At 40.0% G+C, this 23112-nt stretch overlaps 2 protein-coding genes across 2 annotated transcripts in view; both read right to left on the reverse strand.

The window, feature by feature from the left end:
* Positions 1–2092: 2092 nt before the first annotated feature.
* LOC114352396 (uncharacterized) lies at positions 2093–3643 on the reverse strand. The gene is made up of 3 exons (XM_028303988.1): positions 3404–3643; positions 3006–3318; positions 2093–2309 (listed from the first exon to the last, which is right to left on the reverse strand). The coding sequence occupies exons 1-3, from the start codon at positions 3544–3546 to the stop codon at positions 2271–2273; spliced, it is 495 nt and encodes a 164-aa protein (XP_028159789.1). The 5' UTR covers positions 3547–3643; the 3' UTR covers positions 2093–2270.
* A 391-nt stretch (positions 3644–4034) lies between these two features.
* The window catches only part of LOC114352395 (serum response factor blistered), a 30722-nt gene continuing 11644 nt past the window's right edge, over positions 4035–23112 (reverse strand). Inside the window, exons 2-3 of the mRNA XM_028303987.1 lie at positions 4932–9034; positions 4035–4889 (exon numbers count right to left, since the gene is read on the reverse strand). Coding sequence (XP_028159788.1) covers positions 8600–9034 — 435 coding nt within the window. The 3' untranslated portion in view covers positions 4035–4889; positions 4932–8599. The remainder of the gene's footprint in view (positions 4890–4931; positions 9035–23112) is intronic.

Raw genomic sequence — 23112 nt, forward strand, 5'->3', positions numbered from 1 at the left:
ACGTAACATTTCTACTAGCACCATAGACGTCTCGCAAATAGAATTCTTTATGCCTTTCGCAGGTGCACAGTTAGCTCGTCCGAGCGTGTCGCTTTTTCAACTTGTGACAAAGAAATGCTAACGGTTATGACAGTTAAATTGATTAACGTTCTTCTTAATAAGTGGAAAGGAATTCTAAAAGTAGTAAAGGGTTGAATTTTGAAAAAGGAAGACGCATTTGACCTGCTAATAAGTGGGGATATCGTTCAAACAGGCTCGTTGTTTACACACAAGCGCGCTGCGTTCCCACGTAGCTGTCAGCACGGGCGCAGCTCCACTATACATAGCCTATCGGCGCATCTACACCACTCCAGTGGACAATCGTCCTAACAAAGGCTCACCGACTACAGCGGACCCAATCATTTCCCACGCGGTAACGGTCGAGCCTCACTTGGGACGCTAGTTTGAATTTATGGACGCGGAACTTTCGCCTTGGAGCGCGTCCATATCAACTCGAGCACGGTAACTAGCCAGGACGCTGTCTACGAAGCCAGAGATGTAAACGAAACTACAGATACAATGGTTAACAGTTACACAGCCGAAACACCGCAACGAGATGGCGATACAAAAGCATGACCGATAACTTGTACTCTTTCAATAACAGAAGGAAACATTGTTTGAGTTTGCGGACAATAATGTTAAAAAGTTAACGTCATGTTTTATAGATAACGCGAGGAACTATGACCTGCGCTTGAGAACGATAAATTGTATTGTCATTTTAAGAACGGACTGCATTATTCCTAAGTAGGGCTTCAATCATCAAATTGGCTTAGAATGTTATCTTTTTATGTCTGTATTATTTTTTTAATTAAAAGGGGAATGTGAGTCGGTAATAAAATTCCAAATATGCCATAAACCGCCATCTGGTGTCTCAGTACGTTTGATGTGCTTTTATAAACGATACAGTTCCGATGTACCNAATGTACTGTAACACAATATGAGCGGTCCGGTGACGCGTCCGCGGTTTTCGCTATTCTGGGCGGGCCTAATTTTAACCATCTGCGTCTCGGCAAATAGTGAGGCCGCTCCTTACGCGGCTGCATGTGGACTATCGATACCGTATATCAAACATTGTATCGTATCGACTACTCATCTCTGGGGATTCGATTATGTAGGAGTATACGTCAGTAGTGTACGCTGAAATAGTGTGTGCGGGATATGGACAGATAAACCAACTAAGAGAAACTATTTTATGCATGCTACAATCAATTTTACATAATTCTCATTAATTTAACGCTTCAATAACATGACTCTACATTTAAAGAAAGTCTTGAAACAATGATTTGTCTAAATATTGAAAATCTAACGATTGGGATTAAATATTATGCTAAAGTTCGAATCTAGTTTTGACAGTAATTTCATAAATGAAGCCTTACAAAGTCTCTTTCATTCATCAACAAATCGTCACATGTTAATCATATTCCAACTCAGTTTAAGTATATCGATAGCGATAACATCATTCATTGCACATCACTACTCCCCGGTCTAGTTTTAGGAAGTGGGCCGGCTGGATTCGCCGAATCAATCTCCCGGTGCCCAATACATGTTCAATTACTCTGTGGATTTAAAGACTGCGTCTGGATGGAGCGGGACTCAGCTTCCATCGACGGGACGTCAAATCTCCGGGCTTATATGGACTGCGCATGGTTTATTCGTACTATAATTTGTATCGACTGAATTATGCTTTTGTTAGCCGACCCATTTCAAACACATTGAATTTCATTATGAATTATTAGATGAGCTTCCCATTTTTGTAAGATGGATGATGGGGTAGCTAATCGTTTCAATTTAAGTACTGATCAAATTTTCTGAAAGGCATTTCATCGTATAGTTTCCTTAACTCTGCTTACCAAATAACATCAATTAGGGTAATTTAAGAGATTATTGACTTATCGATAGAAAAAACTTGAAATCCCTTTGATTGCATACAAACTTAATTGGAATAAGATTAAATCATATGACGCAAGTATCAGGCCGTCAATCAGCGGATCTGCTATGTTAGTGAATTGCGCAACTGGATAATCGTGGGCCTAATTATCGNTATGTTAACATGGGCTAGTGTCGGCTCATATACCCATTTACCTAACACCCTGTATATTATTCTTTGCAGCAATCACAACAAATAGAAGAAATTACAGATCAGACAGAGGATGATCCTCTGATAAGAGACCGCACCAGTACGGCTACCACACCATCCAGACCACCATCTAGATCACCATCCATACAGGCAGTTAATAAACGTCGCCGCCTTGCTTCTGATTCTGAAACGGCTGAAAAGCAAATGGCCGTGGCTTTTGGTCAATTAACGAATGTTTTAAGTCAAAAACAGAATGAAAATAGACCTCCTTACAAAGAAGATGATTGCGATCTATATGCTAAATTATTGGCTATAAAGCTACGTGAACTGCCAAATGATGAACGAAAAATTATGATGTACCAAATAGATGGGTTGTTTATAAACAGAATCAGTCAAAAATCAAATGAGCGTCATACACCATACCCTCAATATTATTCTCGACCTTCCTCAATTGCTGGTTCATATTCACGCCATACACCATCTCCTCAAGTCATTCAGAGTCGGCCAACATCAGTTAATAGCGTTTATTCTGAACCTATACATAACACTCAAAGTTTTTTTCCCTCTCCATACACAGAAACCTCTCATTCAGTGCCAAACACAACAGAACATATACCAACTCCAATACCTCCAGCTCCATCTACATATTCTACATCAACAGCACCCCTGTCATCTATTCGTATAATATCGGACCAAATCCTCAACCCACCCCCGCGAGACACCAACATTATAAACTTAGCTTTATTGAATGCTTTCGAAGATTTTGAGTCGTCAAAATAATTCTTATTTAAGGTTAAATATAAAGTTAAATAATTAAGCTGTAAAAAAGTTTCCTATGAATCAATTAAAACCTAAACAAATGTATAACAATTTTTTCTTTTATTCTTACCTTAACTAGATCCTTTAGAATTTCATTAAGAGATCGGCAAACTTCACGAATGGTTATTGATATCATAGAGACAGATACTTTAAACATGTAGTGAAGGCTTTTGTAAGAATCACCAGATGCTAAAAATCGTAGCGTAATGGCAAGACGAAATTTGGCCGGTATAGCATCTCTGAAGTCTGTATCTTGCTTGGATATCATTGGTGAAATTTTCTGCAGTAAAAATTCAAAATCGGTATAGCTCATTCGGCAGAAGTTATCAAACTCGCCAGAAGGTTCATATAAAAGTTCATTAAATTTCTCTTCTATAAATTGTCTGTAACAAATAAAATATAGGTACAGTAAATATTGTGGAATAACGTAACTACAACAGATAATGGTTACACCAAAATAGTAGTTACCTGGTACGATTTCGATGAATCTTTTTCATCCACCATCTTCGTTGTCGTCGAGTTTTTCTTTTTTTTGTTTCACTTTGCTTGCATTTTAAATAAAAGTACGATAAACCAAATGCAATAGCCGTTACAAGTTCGGTGTCCGCCATGCTTGGATCTATCTTGCAGACTGACGCGTTCCCAAGCGTGTAAACTCCTTTCAAACGCCAAACGAGATTTGTGGAGGCTTGGAGCTGTTTGCCGCTTGCGAAGNTGGATAATCGTGGGCCTAATTATCGAAATGATACAGACGTCCGCCATATCGAGTCGGATATACCGAATAGAATATATCGAATACTCCCGGCTAAATCTATAATGGATGAGACGCGTCCCGCGTCAATCCAGTAAACGAGATCGCATAAGCGCGCGCGCATGCGTAACTAAACATCTGACAATTGAAGGCCTATTCATTAATGTAATCGAATTAATAATAAAATAAATAAACATTTTTATTAAATAAAGGATGAACATACTTCAATAAATACAAATTAATACCGGTATACTTGTTGTGAGCTCCCTTGGGGTATTAAGAATTATCACCGCTTTAGTGTTAATAAAAACTTTACATTTTCACTACGGTGAAATTAAGAAATGATAACTATAAGTATATTATAGGTAGGTATATCCTTATAGAATTTGTATGATACGAGTATTGATGACATGCTGAGCCTGAGAAGTTTTTAACAAAAACAAGCAGATGGCTTAAATTCTTTGTACAGGGAAGATTGCACGTATCCAGTCGTCTATACCATAAATAGTTGTCAACTACCACCACCCATTAACCCAGCATGATGTCCATGCCACAATCCCATTATAGCATCTTTTGTTTCAGAGATGACGGCTATTACGCAGCAGGCTTTCTTTAATTAACTTAAGCCAATTACTGTTTTGGTAATCAGGGCGCGTTCTTGAGGACCGCGAATAAATTTCAATCAGGGCAATCAGGATCGCGGAAGTTTGCGCAGCCGATGGGCACAGGATAACGGAGTCGCACCTCGCATACAAAGCCGTCACGCGGAGTGCATACAAAAGAAGACCTCCGCTGCAAATCATTAGGATTGCGGTAAGTGGGATGTGAGCTGAATCCTCTTTGATACCACCAGCGATAGGAACAAATAACGACGGGATTCAGCAAATTCCCATTCGTAAATACATTCGCACAGTTAAGGATGACTGACCAGTGGTTAGATGCGGGCGAAATTCACTCGCAACAGGAAATAGGGCTGATTTAAGTAAACATCCAGCGAGAATGAATAACAATGTTACTGCACCGCCATAATTCGCCGCAGTTTCGCGATGGGCAACGCCAATGCATCTCCGTACGCCAATTTGTAAGCGTGGACATAAACCGCCAATGTAACGAAGCTCCTAAACAACGAAATAACCGAGCGCATCAAGTCCCGCGAAATATCTCAGCGGTTGACAAGCCGACAACCCAAGAAGCTAACTCGGACTTTATGGTACGTTTACACGCTTGCCAAGCCTTGGCACGTACCATTACATTCGCCGACGTAACGAGGGGAGCCGCCGGCTCGCCCATTGTATTTATGCCTTAAACACAATTTATTTATTCGGCAAACATTACGGAGACACAAAATCTTGTCCATAAATACATGTGAAAGCACATATCAAGTATCGGAATGCAAACGGCGGGGCTCGTGTCTGAATTATGCAACAGAACTGCGCGGGCGCAGGCCTGCCGTAATAGTGCACGGAGTGCCCGCGGAGAACTCCTAAAATAATACGCGGATAAGCGCATGGCCGCGCTCGAAATAACTTGCCCAATTTCCGAATCAGAAGATTTCACTCTGCGCATCGAACGCTGAACAGAACACCCCAACCCTTTTTCTTTCGATTCTAAATTAACGCACTGATCCATTATCAAAATGATTTTGCGAACCGAATTCACGACGGTCATTGCTCCTGCGAAAATTTCACCAATTTGAGAGTGCATCCTCAGCTGAGCGCTGGACGGATCTCTTCATTTGTCCAGCGAGTGGACACGGCGAAGGCGGTCTGCGAATATTGCCCTTATGTCGGATTAACGGTGGGTCCATCGATCTTACTTTTGGGTGGTCGGTCGGTACGATGTTAATTACAGGGGAGAACCGATCATTTAATGTGAATTTCGCAAACATTAAATAATTTACAAAAAATTGAACCGGCGGTGCGTTCACGCGCGGAATAATAAATTAATGATCGCACCAGCCGCAACGCTCTACGGCGGCAACAATTTGAGGATTCCCTTACACGACACCGCGACCAAAGTAAACGTTGGACATAAACACGGCGCATAATTCTATTACGGGTGACCCGACTCGCGACGTGAGGGCCACAACAAATGAAACAATACCGGAGCTTATAGAACAATAGCTTCAGAACAACGTTCATTAAGAACTGATCTCGGGCATAGCAAAGAACGTCGGCCCGATAATCTTGTAATCCTTAAACCACACGCGGTGACGATTACAACGCACCTATTAGTCAAATTAGCTTTATTGTTGGAGCCCGTCAGCTTGCACAAGACGACCAATCGGCTTAAAGGCAGACAATTATGTGGGCATATTAGCCTGTACAATACGATGAGTCAACAGAAATTGCGTCTTGGGCGTTTATCAAAACAATAGTATTGATAAGTTAATAAACCGAGGTGCGAGACTAACGAGCGATTACCGAGCGCCTCGAGAATAGACGCGCGCGGCTCATGCGAGCGGAATACGTTATGGGTGCGCGTGAGTCACCGTCGCTATTGGAAAGGCGGGCCAAAGCTTGATTGTCGACGTCTAAAAAAGATCAAGAATTTACGACTCGTGTCGACAACTTCTGTAGTGGCGACGATTCTTTTTTAAGCAACGAGATATTCCCCAGAGACCGACCGACGTGCCTTGAAACAGAACTAAAGAATCCGCAGCGGAATCCACAGAAGAAACAGGCGTGCGCTGAAAGCGAAATCTCAAGAGTTCTGCGAGACGTTACGAAACGCGAGCTCGATTAGGGATACGGGTGCGCGAGGGCATTGACCGACTTCCACATTTATACCGCTAAATCATGCACAAGAGCATATGCATCCTACGAGGTGGTGTTACGCCAAACGCCAGGGCAGCATTACAGTTTATATTCACAAAACAGACGCGCCAGACAACCGAGTTGCATGCGACGAATACGTAAAGAATTATATTTATGTAAACGACCAAGCAACAATGACAGGTGAAACCATTCCTAGAAAAAAGACGAAAAGCACCGCTTTTGAAAGTGGAGTTATTTACGAATATTGTTTACATCAAACGACCGATCCCTCAAAGTATGCACAATGAATAGAGAGTACACAAATAAGTGATAGAGATCTAAGCGAGGCGATCACGGGACGCACTTATCGCCCGGAATCGTAATTACCGCGAGAATATTTCAATCGGATCGACTTATCGCTGGTGCGTGAACAATAATGATGGATATCGGCGCCGACGTATTATTTCCGTGCGTCAAACCTGGACGGCGGGATCGCCCCACCTGAAGACGAGATTTTTATCGATGCGAATGCGAAACGAGGGAATCGACGCAATCGATTTCAACATATCAACGCTGACAAGAGGCATTCGAGGTCGGGGGCGAAGACGCAGTGGGCGCCGGATGGGTTCGAAATTAAAACGATATGCAAATGAGAAGTGAGAATTAATCGTTCAGTGCAATCGATGCGACGGCAGCGAGAGCAGCTACTGGGTACAAATCGATGAATAAATAGTGTCCGATTAGCGACGCAAGGTGTGTTCAGCGTTTAATGGATGAATCGAATCGAATCTGAGCAGCTCAATGAATCGACACGTCGAACTCGCCGTATTTGGCGCTCGGTGCAGTAGTACGGGCCATTGATTAACCGTCGGCAGTTCAAACTAATTTCTGGACGGTACTGTTCAGATTTGAATGTAAATGTGACGAGTGACGTCGGCGAGGGCATCTATGAATTACCATGTGAAAGCTCCCGCGTTACCCGATTGGTTTTCCTGGCGGCGGCGACGGGCGCGGAGTTTGACAGAGGAATTTATAATAATCGCTCTCCGTGCCTCCGAAAGTAATTTTCAATTAAGATTCTTAATAATCCGGATCACGCGGCAGGACTTAGAGCCCGCGGCGACAGCGCGCTCGCTCCCGTCATAATTGGAAACTGTCTCGCTGCTTCTACGATAAAAATCTATTCAATACCTTTACATTTCTTGATATTACAATATAATCAACTCGAGATATACGGCTGAACGTTTCATTAAACTGATATTAATTGGATCGTCTAAAAACAGACGTTGCTTAGACGAATGTAATACGATCGACTTCCGACAATTTGTGGATAATGTACATTATTAGACGTTCACTCCTAGCGCGGAGTATTTTTTACAGAAGCTAGTATGAAAGGCCGATTCATTGATCATAATGAATGAGCAGCCGCGGCCGCTCCCGCTTCCGAGGCGTCACTACAAACAGTATAACCGGTTCCTAGCGTTAATTATAAAACAATTTTACATCTGATTATTTTGCTACCGAATACTTCTCAATCGGTTTCGACATCTGTAAGACTATCATCAATTTCATTGATAGGATTTTTACTTGAATGATTAATTAAAAGATCACGTTTAAATTGATTTTGGGTTCTGGACGCGGGAGCAAATAGATAAGTCGGTTAACATTACTTTTTGTTTTAGGACCGATTTATGATTATGTTATGAATCTGTTTAATATAAAAAGAAAATTTCCTCAACAGAAGCGAAAGGTTTTGACACTCGATCATTCATTTCTCGCGTCCACGGCTCGTTGGCACTCGGCGTCTGAATGGAGCTGTCAATTATAAACGCAATCTGATCCCTGCATAATGTGCTTATCACTTACTGACCTCAAAAGTTTCCACAAAAACATTTAAAAACAAGGAAACCTCTCAAATTTCCGAATTTCTAACGAAATCCTCAAATCTCAATAAGTTAGTATCAAAAATTACTCTAACATTGTATTTACAAATATATTAACAAAATAGTTTATTGCTTGTATATTATTTCTTCATTATTTTAACGTAACGCCATGGAGGCGGTAAACTAACCTAGAACGTGACTATCTCGATAATCCAGCCGAAATCTCCTAACAGGAGCAATCGATGCCGTAAGATTTATTCTAGTACCATCGGAACTACCGTTGGGGGTGGTGCGACATGTGGGGATGGGATAGATGTGCGTGGGAGTAGGGCTGCCCTAACGAGCTTAGAGGTAGCGGGGAGGGGCATGGGGGGTGCTGATGATACTGCTGCAGCGGCGAGGGGGCGAGCCCCGGGTGGTGTTCTAAGGGGTACTGAGCTGAGCTCGCGTACGCCAGTTGCCTCACCTTCATATCCTCGTCAACTACGTTATAGGTGAGCTCGGTTTCTTCGAAGCCTGTGGCCGCCATTCGCTGCTCGCTGGTGGTGGGCGGGTCGGGCGAGTTCAGACAAGTCTGAATAAGCCGCTTGCCCGCGTCCGAAGTGATCATCGGCTGCAGTTTCCTCGTGGCGAAGGTGTACACATGCCCTGTTTCGGACGCGACTAGTAGCATCACTTGTGTCCCGGTCAGGGTCGACAGTTCGTACGCCTGTGGACAAACATCGTTAAATTAGAAATTTGATTAGATAGTCATCCAAATATATCACGGCGGAGGAATGGCAAACAATAGCCTGGAGATTAACATAAACATTTCAGTCTAGACTTTATAGCTGTTCGACTTTCTATTTAATAACATTTAGACATGACTAATGTTAGCAGAAAATTCCGGTGATACAAACTAGATTTTGAAACAAGAAACGTTGCATTAGGTTTACAGATAGATTCGTAAAGCGTCCTAGATGATGTCGGCATCCCAAAGTCGACCTTTCACCTCTCCCACGCCCTTGATTCGTAAGTAAACCTCAACACGTTTCGGGAGCAATATCACTCTCACGGCACTCTTTGTGTATGCACGACGAATTATCACACCCACAGGCGCCTTGCCACCCACACTAACTAACCGCCATCTACCGTCGGGCACACTAACATAGACCCAAACACACACGAATTAGGATCACAGTGACAACCGCTGCTGCAGCGGCAATTTGTCACGGACAATTGACAAAACTCCAGTAGCACTAATGTTTGGCAACGAAATTGATGTTAAACGAAATGTAAACCTTACTGCGTAAGTAATAAAATGTTCGGATGGGTTTTTTCGGAATATGGATTTGATTTCCATTACATAATGAGTTTGCGGCCAGCAGGATTCGCCCACTTATCGGTTGCGTAGTACGATCTCGTGTGATTCGATGTAAACACAATAGTTTGGTATTTGATGTAGGTGCAGCTTGTTTAGTTTTTGTTGATAGCAAGAGTTAAGAGGTTGTATTTACATGGTTGAATTTTCCCAAAAAAAAATATTTTGTATTCAATGCTGTGTCCATGATGGCAAATATTTGTTAAGAGTAAAGGTTAGAAGGATATACAAATATGATAAGTTTAAGTTCATACAGGTCACCGCCACTCAATCAGACTGATGTTGAAATAAAGCAAACGAATTCAGCACCATCGATAGAGATCTCTCTTAAAACAAACAACTATTTTCTCACAACTTGTTAACTATCGTTACATTTGAAATTCAATCACTTGCTAACGCTTTCAACTATCTCAAGAATCCGCCTGCGATGTATCTTATAAATGCCAAGACAAACAGTAATGAAAACAAAACATTCCTTACTTTTTTTCAGACGTTTAACTCAATAACCGAAGAATGAAACGGTGAAGCACCTCAAAAACCCAATAAGGTCACAATCAAACCGCTGGAGCTTAATTGATTTGACGCAACCATCGATAACGAGTCTAACACCCCAAACTTAAGATCCAATTTGGGTTGGGTGTCCTGAAATGACGTCGTCATCTCCTTCATGCTTGCACCCTGCCCATTCACCGAGATGATTGATGATAACACTGTAATTAGCAACTCTACTTGCATATGTGACACCGACACCATTCCGCACGGCGGGTCTTTGCAAAATGACCTCTATATCAAGTCCCACAAGATCATCGCTGACAGCAGAATCAACTTGTCTTCAGTCAAAACACTGCCGAAATTGACAATTACAAATGTTGCTTTAATGAGTTTCGTTGTTAAATTTTTGATTAATGAAGTGAAATTTCTTGAAGTTCCCGGGGGTTAATTTGCAAAAGAATGAAGTAACAGTTACTCGAAATTAAGAGAATCATTCGTTATATCGTCACAGTATTGAATCTGCTGCCAAATATAGAAGTGTGGATAACCATTTAGGCGTTTTGGGCAAAGATATGGTTAACCTCTAACGGAAACTGGCGAGTGGTTAATGAATTGTGATGGGTTAAACTGAAACTCGCGAGGGATAAGTAAAATTAACAAGACAGCCAAAACGGCTCGGCTTTCTTGAAAAATTTTAAAGGTATTGAAATTTTAATTCTGTGTATAACAATTAAGGTCACGACAATCCTAGTGTCAAATACCACAAGCGTCTGACATGGGTCAATCGGACTGACGAAGATTTTAAATCTCACGGGCCACGTGATAATAAATGTTTAATTTTGCAAATAAAAAAAACTACAAAAGCAACGATTATACAACATTCTCGCATTATGAAATTAGAAAGATCCGGTTCAAATGAGGATGTGGTCCAATACTCCAACGTCAACAACTAAATTGGACAAGAAACTGCGCGTAGGCTTAATTTAATAATCGCGAATTGCCTAGTGACGATTATAATAAAATGAAGCAATAAATATTAATAGCAATCTTGTAATTCAATCTACGATATTTTATAATCTCTACACAAACTTTTTAATTCATTACTTACGTTTATTGGTCACTTAGAGATATAAAACAACGGCGATATCCGAAGGGGGAAATTAAATCTTTTTTATGGCCCATTCATCACAATATAATTTGTACTTAGTAATTAGTTAATCAATAATTAACACTGCGAGCAAACACCAAAACATGTTAAGATCTACATACGGATGCAGAGTTGGTAAACGCGTATGTTATTTAATCGTAGACACGCATAATCGAGTGCGTAGATTATAAATAATTAACTCATTAATCTATCGGCAATTTCAAAAAAGATTTTGGATTTGAGGCACACTTGCATGAACATACTTATAGAAGACGGAACTTAATGGCTTGTTTTTTATTTATCAAGTTAAAAACTAGAATTCAAAAGAGAAAGGGATATTAGGTAAGTAAATGTTGAATGTACAGTTACACCTAAAATTACTTTGTGTCGGGAAAGCAATGGGTTGGTGGATGATTAGCCGAGCAAACAATCGGCTAACCTCCGTTTGACTCCACTTGACCTGCACTGCAGAGTTGCTGATGCAAGGAATTTGAAAAAACATCTTTATTTAAGCCACGGACGGGTTTAAAGCTATTTTTTTACTTTATAAACAACCAAAATCTTACACAATAACTTTCACTGTAATCCCTTTAACCAACCTAAAAACTAATATCACTGACGCAACCTAATCCGTTTAGTAAAAAACAAATAATTATATTTGTATTAGGTAAGATTGACGGATCCGCTCGTCGGTTTATGTAAATCGTTGCGAAAAAACGCCGGATAACTGCTCCACTTAAGTCACACCATCAAGCGGAGTAAAATCCAAGAAACCGAACGGGTTTCTGTGAGTCCAGTGATACACCGAAATCAGAAAGCAATCGAGCAGGTGCCACAGGAATTTCAGAAATCGAAAGCCAATCTTGGCCTGTCAAAATTGATCGTAATAATACCCGCGAATGGGCGATATCTCTGTTACAAAATTAATTAACAACTTAAGCTGGATTTGCGCGATTACATGTACTTGTGCAGGTACGGGCGAGGCGATTTGTCGGGCGACTAGTGGCGGGAAAATATTATTATAATAAATGTGACCACCTAATAGACGCTGTTTTTGTTAGCTAGGAAGTGAGTTTTTGTAATGCGACATTTTTTGCTTAAACTTGGCATAGGTTTAAAAAAAAATAATAGGAAAAAATTTAATAATAGATGGCCATTTACAATCAAGAAAATCTCGATAAGAGTTAAGACAGTAATTAAGAATATTCGATGGCGTTCTGGCAGTGACGAAGTATAAACAAACGACTACGAATCATTCGTCAAATATTATGCCAACCAACGTGTAAGTAAACCTTTCTTTACGCTCACACAGACGCAAGACAAACGGGTAAAAATCGACACGAACATAAACAAGAGATTAACATAAAGTTATCGGTTTTACGTTCAACACGCATCATCCTTAATAATCTAGGCTCCGTAAATACGAAACGTCTGTGGACGTTATTTAAAGCGTGTTTTTCAGGATTACCTTTAATATGACAGAAGCAGGTGCATAAATACGCGGCCCGAGGGATTCCAAACGCAAGTTATTCACTGAAATGTACGCTTGCATCTTGTTACGGCTGTGCAGTTATCATATTCTGGGTCAACACTTCTCATAAAGCCATCTAAAGAATTAACAGATTGAGTTTCAAGATACTTAAGATTGCTACTGATTATTGCGTTTTTTACAGCTCAATTTTTTCTGTTATGAAAGATGGCAAGATAATGTTTCAAATTGTAATTGAGATGTAGTGTTAAAAATTTCATATTAAACTTTAGCGATAACTCGAATTCTCAGTTTCGATGATGATGAAAGGAGAAGAAATACCTACAAAAATCATTATAATTACTTTTGTAGTTTGATGTCAATAATTAGTATTTTAGAACATTGTAAACGTTTAGACAAAGCGGAATTAAGTAGGTATCACTGTTTTAAAAATATGCCCAAAGCTTTTTCAAGGCACTTTATGCAATTTTGGGCTAGCTCACTCAACCTAAAACCCTAAACAAATCCTTTGCATAAGATAACCAAGATCCTATCTAAGAATTGTTTTGTAATCTACATCAAGGTAACCCTAACAATTTTTCTCGAAGCGCATGGCCCACGGATCGCAAGGCGATGAAAACGGCACTTTTTGCCAAGATCAGATACACACTGCGATAGCAGGACGACTAATAGCTCTATATAAACGAGATAATCGTCTAGTTAGCGCTGGGAACTGAGGACCAGGTAAAAATACGTTTCGGAATACTTCAAGATGATAGCAATACTGGATGAGATGATGAACTGGTTAAAGTAATGAGCAGTGTTATGTGATGAATACGATGAATTAACGAGTAAACACGACCGATAAATCATAGTGATAGAATTGGAGAACATCAGTGATACATAAAGGTACCTGAGTAAATATAAACTGTATAAAAAGTTTCGCAAATGATAAATGATGTGAACCTAGATAATAATTTACAGACGTCAAGCTGCAATTTGTCGGAAGATGAACATGAAAATAACAGTAAAATTGTAACAACAATAAAATTACAACTCCATCATCACGTCAAGCAAAAATGAGCTTTAAAGAAAAAAATACAAAGAAATTTGATAAAGAACGGCCGACGATGAAAAATGCCAGTCAAGCCGCTCACACGTGAATAACCACTTACGATTCACAAAAAACACATTTGATCCTCACGAATCGTCGAAACAAAAAATTGTCTCCATAATGCAGGAACAAAAATCGTCGTCAGAAAAAAAAGTGCGTCGATGTAAAATAAGCGGTTCGTAAGTCACAAATTAATGAAAAACATTTGGGACAACGCATTACGAGATGCGACATTTCTCCGGCAAGTGCTACTTGCGACATCGACGTGGAAAAAACTGCTAATTGCGAGTACAATGGCTCACAAAGCAGCCGCTTTTCCCACGCAGCATCTGAGCGCAAGCGTACCGATCATTTCAGGCGTGCTCGTCTTTTATTGCCAAAAATTAATGTCCGGTAAACAGTCCTTAATTACCGACCAGTCTTGTTAAACTCTGCCTCTGAAGACGCCCGTCACACCACCACTCACATTTCGCCGAAACGAAAACCAGAAAATACATAAAATTCGCAATAACTGACAAATAATAACGTAATATAACGAATAACCTGTGATTCTTGTGTCGATTTGGGAGCACAATGAGCGCTTTATGGCATTTTAATTTTATTGGTTAATGCCGTGTTTTCACCGATTTTGTTTTATATTGTGCAATTTGCTTAACAACTTCATAGCTAAAGGCTGGAATTTGCATATCAGTTTCCGTCGCAAAAGTTTCAATGGCAGATGCTTCTGATAATGGTATTAATGCAAAATGTTTATCGGACGTGGGAAGACTATCATTAAGGTATAAATTTCGCTAGTCTGTTGCAGGCAGGACAGACTCCTAGAACTATTAAGGCGCGTACCTACCACACATTAGTATCGAGAAGTTGTTAAGTCTAATTATTATGGCGGCCGTGATAGGAATATTAAGTCGTAATTAATTGGAGCAGGCGTTACGACCGCCGCCGCTAATGAGAGCAAACATTTTATGGCCATTATTATGGATGCTTGTAATACAACAATTATGTTTGTTCATACACTATCAATTTACTGTATACCAGGATTACTTATTCAAGAAATGTTGCGTGAAAAATGGGTCAGTGTGTCATCAGTTCATCACCCTAAAGTGTAAGCTCCAATCATTTAGATTAAATTACAAACTTAAATTTTTTGGAACACTTAATTTAAAAGGATAAATTAAATGAAGAACTTTGGGAGATTGACTAGTTTCGGATGAAACTGATCCCAAAAATGTGTCCAAGAGCACAACCACTTTCACTACACCCTTAGGTGTTACCTATTATCGTGGCACCGGCTAGACAGCGGCAATTCCTATGGTAATGAAGCAATGTGCACCCAGCTGGGTTATAGGACGGGTTGCAGAGACGCCGGTGCAAGGCTAAACGCCAATCATTAACATTTATTAGTCTTCAGGAAACTCCGGTTCGATGAGAAAATGACGCGCGTGGCCAATTTGATGCTCGCTTATTAGAACCACGTATTGAGAGATTTAATTCCAGATACCCTATCGTAACAGCAATCTTGTGTGCAGAATTTTAATTGAGTGTTAAATTACTCAAGTCGACAACGTTTGTTTTCAAAAACGCCGCCTGATTATTCATGAATTCAAACTACCTTCCCATTATGACGCTCAAATCTTAATAAAATATCATGTCGAATAATGTGGCACGCAAACGTAAAAGCTGGCTACCATACTGGACTACCTCGATGTCCAAAATCTGTTCGATCCATAAGTATCTAAAGGCCGCTTCTACGAGTCACAGACACGTGGCGTTCGTACAAAAAAAATGGCATGTCTCACAGAAGGGGCTGAGGAAACCCCAAAAACAGGTTATGAGAGGCCAGGTTGCCATATTTGTGTGCAGCTCTCGACTGGATTAGTCGTAAAAGGTTTAAACGGGCCGAGCTCGTCTTTTGCCTACCGCGTACGGTGCCACGTGGCTGTATTTGTTTACCAGCTCTCGACGATTTTACGTCACTATCCCTGTAAGGAAAGGATTCTTTATACTCCCATTAAGGTCGCAGAGTTGACTGACCTTTTTGAATGAGATTATTTAATTCAGATCATGCATTATTTCGATCATTAATCATCATTGTGCTATTTCGCGACTTAAATGTCGAGGTGAACGTCTACCCATACTTTTGCAACCTGTTTCTAAACACTTTCTAACAATGAATAAAACCTTTTAAGCTCACGCAGCTGCAAATTTTACTGCACGTGCAGAGTTACTGAATCCTCGGGCTTTTGTTTATTCTGGGCCAACAACATTCAGGCCCTTAAAGGATTAACAGTGTCTTAAGCCGCCGCATTAATTGTGTCAGCGGTAATGATCGAAAAGTGAAAGTATGAACACGCTTCATTATCCCACTACCAAATCGGAAGCCACGCGTTTAATCACGATTAAAACTACGCAAAAACAATCACCAAGTTAATTTTGCTGCTGGACATCAACAAATTATAACGAGTGTCGATGAAAAAACTTCGTGCCAGCAATAATAAGTACGAGGATCATTTGGCTTGTTTGTTTTGAGTGCTCGTCCGAGCCGAAAAGTTGATTACTACAGAAAAAATAATGATTCAGTACGAACCAGTCGGTGGAGGTTTCCTTGTATAGCGGGACCTTATGTAAATGATGCCAAGCGGGGATGATATAAATCCGAATATTGAACTGACGACCTGCGCATATGAAGAATATGTTATTAAAGATAACAATGACACAATAAACTTTCCAGTCGATTTCGTAAACGGTAGACTATGTAAATAGCCAGCGAGTGGAATTCAAATTCAAGGGAAAACATCATATTTGTATGATGTTCAGCGAATGTTTTGATTGCTTACATTTCTGATGTCGGGTAACGAAGCGTTAAGTGAACTAAGTTATTGTTTGATCTCCAAGATCGATATGGTCAATTATGCGGTCAAATTATGAGCTCGAAGCATTTGAATGTGGGTGGTAAGAAATGTTTAGTTGAATTCCTCATTTAGTTTATCTCCCGCGGTTCCTAGTTCAGCAAAACAATTAATTGCCCAGTATCAGTTAAGTTGGCTTTATGATAGCGAATAAGTGAATGTTGTCTGTCGTGTTCATTAAGTAAAAATCTGTATCGAGATAGGTACATTGAAATTGTCATTCAGCACATGGCCTGAGATTGCACACAGGCCGGCGTCAAGTGGCCGTCGGGCGACAACCGCGATTAGTTTAAACGCCGCTTAAACACTAATTACCGATCACTAGGACCTAGTTATCGTAAACAAGTCACAACTCCAATTGCCAACCACAAATTTAATCCGCCACTTTGATACATACCCGTTAATCACAACAAAAAGGCATCACTGAGCGTGTGTAATTTTAAATTTATAACCAAGTCACCTCATGCAATCGTAAAGAAACCAAACAGAAAAAGCGTCCTCGCAAATGCTAACCAGAAGACATAGGTTATAAATATTAATAAAACATGTGTAGTGGTCAACGCAGTTTTAATTATCTTATTTCTAGCCGTAATGAACACGGCTGCTACTGCTAGTACGGTAGCTTACATAACAACTAAATATAAATTTCGCAAGCTGAATATTGAATAGAGTATTAAAATTATATGGCGAGTCAAATTGGGATAGATTTAAAAAGACAATGGACCTAACAATGCCCAATAGACCTTACAATAGAATGTGCTTGAATTAATCGAGTCAAGTTCCGAGATACGTGTTCGATAGGTATTAAATGGAGCCTGAGGCGATAATGTAAATGTGGATGGCGCTGTTATCAATAGTAATGGCGACGATAATTACACGTTTATAGTCTCGCTGCTAGTTTCATTCATAAACAAGCGAGATTGCTTTATGAATGGCGGCCGAGTCGTGTCCTTAATATATTGTGTCGCCTGACTTCCATAAGTTTCCTGCTCGCCTATTACCATTTATCGAATGTTGTCCGCACGCTATAATTTCGCAGACACGAACTTGACCTTGATTTATGAAGTTCATTCATAAATAAACCAAGCAAACGGTCATTTGCATCCGAAGTTGTCAATTGCCTCAGCTTATTCCACACATTAAGCCCACCGAACGGTTATTATAATTGAATTCATTAGCAACACTAACGATAATAATAGGGCTACGAAAAACTGCATAAAATCAGCCGAAGCTTCGATTGACAGCTACAAAATTGGCGGTCGAAAACACTATACATTTTTATTAGCGAGGGCTAAAATATTAATATTCAATTCATTACTGGAACACGCGAAAAAAGGACTATAACTCAGCACGCTATTACCCGGGCTTATGAACGTAAACCTGTCGGACTGTTAATAATTCTTTTCTTAATGGCCTCTCATGGATGAATAAATTTTAGCGCTAAATAAACAAGCTTTATCGGTGATCTGGACAATGCAACGGGTCCAGGGTACAGGGCCGACTGAAGCGCCGCCGCCGATACCATCACGCCGATACGGATCAAGGAAGACCAGTTGTCAATACACTTCACCTGGAGCTGGAGCTTGATGGCTGTCACAGCCGCAGAACGAGTTCCCGACGATTGTGATATTTGCAAGACGTTTTTATTTTACGACGGTATCAACAATCTAGGTTCGCCTAGTTAATCATCCCTTGCAAATACGCTACTACATACAGGAAACGACTAAATTCCACTTATTTTACAAGGCAATTACTTCAATTAGCAATTGACCACTTGGGTAACTCAATAATTTGTTAGCAATCGAAGACTATAACAAACAATCGACAATTTAGATCAGTGAAAATCTCGTGTTAAATGCTAATTCCAGTTTCCTCAGTATGCAAATTAACAGCGGTGCCACTAAATAGCATTAAGACCACGCAAATATTCCGCTAACCTTATTTACTGGACAATTCAGACGTCCAAACAAACACAGGTGGTCCCAATAAAGGTTCGGTGGAAGCCGATGCTTCAGAGGAGATGCCGCCCTCCCTAAAAGGATAATAATACGTCGTTTTCAAGCTCCGCGGACCCCTAGAACTCCGGGAGAAATGTAAATTGTCCGGGCACCTGACAAATAGCTTAATTAACGACTAACACGCGAGACCAAAGTTATTGCGCTTATCCATGTCGTTCATTCCAGAGGAACCTACCGAACAATTATGAGACGCTCTATAGCAATTTTAATGTGTTAATAGCTTGTTCTAGAATCTGTCTCGACTTTAATTATGTTTAATGGTGAACACAGATCGTCGCCATAATTCCTCCATGCGACTATTCCGAGCAGTACTGGGGCTCGTGAGTTTTAATTCCGCAATTCAATGGGGACTTTAATGCGCACGAATACAATGAACAAAAGAGTCTGAAGGAAACTTATGATGCGGTCTTAAATAGCCCACATACAGTAATTTAACGAAGGCTTTAAATCTCAAGGTTGAAATGGGAGTTACGCTAAGAGATTTAGGTTTTTTTGCAATGTTATGCGTCGGTAGGCGTGACGTGGGCGCGCACGTGACGACTGCGTGCTGCGTGCCACCGCACGACCGCCGCANCGCCGGCGTGGGCGGCTGCCGCAACACTGACACGGATGGGTGCGCTGCGAGCATCCAACCTGACGATATTGTCTATGGAACTTTGACAGCTTGTCACAGTGTGAAGGTTTACACTGCACTCATTAATCGCTTATCTTTTCCACTATAATTGACACGCTGTTCTCGTGTAGATTCGCATCAGCATTTAAAACCTGCTTAACTTAAATTGAAATGCAGTAAGCTGCGAAATCGGAACTGTCGGCAAAGTTAAACCAGAATTTTCCCACCAAAATCTGGATGTTTGTCCAATTTTTTTTAATTGATCTCGTAAAAAAGGGACAATTGTTGTGCTCCCGAGCCGCAATCAAATAAAAACCTACTCGTTAATGTTTTATGTATGACATTCTGGATGCCGATACATTATGGATGGATCCCCGCTGGCTGGGGCTTTCGGAAATTTTGACAGAACGACACATATCGCCGATCTCTATGGTAGCTACGGATCTTGGGTGTTNCTGGGTGTTTTTTCGCAACGCTCGCTAATCGATAAGATCTCGAGCGAATAATAACCGTGGAGTTTACAAGATTTACTAAGTCGATGTAAATATTCAGTTTCGAAAATGGAAGTTTACTTTAGTCGTAAACATTAAATGCAATTTAAATTGGGTTCCCGGAGAATATGTATTATGCGTTTCGACCGCATTTTAACGAATGCGGGAATTGGTCAAATAACTCACTAATCCCATTAAGTTTTTAAGACACATGGTGGAATAAATGCATTTCTCCTGCAAATGATTTATTTGTGATCGTGAATTATGGACAGGTCATATGTCTGGGGATGTTCATTAGAAAGAAGATCTTTATTATAGAAATAACTGGCGCAATTATTTCGGGTTACATAGATATTATGAACATAATGACTTATGAAAAAAACATTCATATGCATACCTATTTAACTGAAGGAATCAAAAGATTGGGGGTTAGAGTTAACAATGGAACTATGGCCGATTTCTTAATTTTGTAATTTTATAGAAATGGACTGAAAATAATTTATAAATGCATTAAAACATTCAAACACTCCACCTCACCCGTTCACCCTTCTAAAGGTGTAACCATGTAACGGACGGACTAAACCATCAACTTCCCAGGAATGCACAAACAGTTATTTTAATAACAAATGTTTGTAAATGAGAAACACTAAAGAACAATTAGTTGTATCCAAAATGTCAGGCATCGGTTGGTGAAGCACAATCTTAATTTATTGCCCGGGTGACACGTCGGGCACCTGGGACTATTTCGATCGAACCAGTTGCGCGGGCGCGTCGTTACGCGCAGGTGGGGATAAGGGTTGATACGGGAATTACTAGAGGAATGCAGATAGCAAGCAATCTTCACGGTGGACGAGTGATAATAAAGCTGCAAGGAACAATGTTAAATACGAAAATAGTACAGTGTCAAATAGTTCGTGATCATGACACAAAAAATAGCCACATGTTACAATGAGGGCTATCGTTTTAGCGCTCACCAGTTAGCGCCACTGTAGAGTAAGGTCCTGTCACTTGCTAGTAGCGAAGACAGTGGCGCCAACTTGTGAGCGCTAAAGTGGTAGGAGGACTATCGCATTTGCACTCATCAAGATGGCGCCACTGTAGAGTAAGGTCCTGTCAATCGCCAGGGGTGCCAACTGTTAAGTATAAAAACGATAGCCCTCATTGGAATAACGTAGTGTTGTCAACTTTTAGGTATCACGAACTATTTGACGCTGACTGTATAATAAGCCTAAGCTTAGGCATAGACTCAGATCATAGAAGGGTATGATCTGAGGGCGTAGACCACCGACTTTTAGTTGGCCGATAGTTGGATCGGGCTGTTAATCAGTATGGAGATGTATGAAAGTGCGCACATTACACCGACTTGATATCGGCCAATTCTTCATACAAATTAAAATATCGATAGTTGGACCAACTAAAAGTCGGTGATCTGCGCCTAGGCTAAATCGCTAAATGAAATAATTATGCATGGTCTCTATCATGACAATAATACTATCGTAATTTGAAAAGTTTCAGCGTAAAAAAAAACAAGAGAGAACTCAAATAACTGTCCCAAACTTCTTGTCATTAGTCTTCTTCCCTGAAGGGAGGAGAGTTTTCTTTAAGTACCAAGAGTGTCATTATTACGTAGGTAGTTTTAAATATTATTATTATTACGGTTATTATAACAAATTGAGCTGTATTTTTATACTCATAGTTTGCATTTTCTAATACTGGTATTATGTGGCGCTAAAAACGTTTATTTATCTATTTCGTAAAGGGCTTAGTATTTTTCTTCAAAAGTGTTGAAAACAATGTAAAATTACAATTGATTTTCATTGTAATTTATTAAAACATCTTTTCGAAGACAAAAACAAATCCAAAGTTAATAAAATCAACCGTATCGAGTCTTCACGTTTCAATAGACGTTTTAATTTCAATTATAGTTAATCATTAGTATCATTGTTAATACATTTTTGTCGCGTCCAGGGCGTCCCAATCTAATTGATATCCAGGAACGGATGCGAGCACACGGCTTTATCGGCCGTATCCCACAGGCTGACGGGAGCTACCTTGGAACTGGATCTGGTAACGTGTTAAAATGGTATCAGGCATAGGCGAAAGCGGAGCTGACTGTACCTATGATGGGAACTGGTAAAATTCCGGAACCTTTGCTAATTAATTTACTGTCAAGTTAATTAATAAATGTGAATGTTGTGACGCGCAGCTGGAACGCGAATATGGTATTTAATGAAATGACTGAAGGAGGATATGAAAAGGGGTATCCATCAGGTGAGATGCAGGCCAAGTTTCTCAATTGTGAGTAAAAAGAAAATCTATGATTTCAAAAATTAATCAGTGACATGAGTAGAGCTCAAATGAAGTCAATCTAATAGCAATAAACTGATTACAATTATGTAGATTTTCTACGTAATTGTAATCAGTTTATTTCTTCTAAACTGAAGCTGTGGCTAAAATGATGATGATGTGTTATGTAGAAAAATGTATAGGTCCAAGTCTCATTTTCACACATTTAACTACAGAGTGATAAGAAAAGAGCAATTTTAAATTCGTAAAAATACTTGATCGAACCCAAGACATTTCGTATTTTCGATCCAATATCCTATCCTACCTAATAAAAATGGGGGACGCCTATGTTCAGCAGTCAACGTCATAAGGCTAAAATGATGATGAATGATGATGATCCAAAATTCTAGTTTAGCAATGGATATTAACCTACGACTACGCCTAAGTCCAAACCGCTTCAGTTCATATACTGTGCGCACGCGCATGTTTGTTTGTCCACAGCGCTCATTACACGCGGCAATAATGACTGCCAGCTGGACACCAGCCGCATTGTGATAACCAGTAGATTGTTTAATTAAATTTATTAATCAACTGTATTTCGCTGATAATAATACGATCGGTTACGTTCACGATGAAAAGTAGAGTTGTTTGTGTTTGAGAAATTAAGGATATTGCGTTACATTGGAATTAGTCCCGTTCATGTTTTTAGATCAGCCAAATCTTTAGTAAGTTGATTCTTATTTAGTTTTTGAAATTGATTTTAATACCCATAGATAAAACGAAACTGACAGCTAAAATTAATCATCAATTTCCATGAGATCAATATTTTAGTAACTTGGTAAGTACACTAGGACGTTTAGGAGCTCACTATGGTAGCGTATCTAGAAGA

Source organism: Ostrinia furnacalis, unplaced genomic scaffold, assembly GCF_004193835.3.
Source record: "Ostrinia furnacalis isolate ACB-3 unplaced genomic scaffold, ASM419383v2 OfSCF1351, whole genome shotgun sequence".
Lineage (NCBI taxonomy): Eukaryota > Metazoa > Arthropoda > Insecta > Lepidoptera > Crambidae > Ostrinia > Ostrinia furnacalis.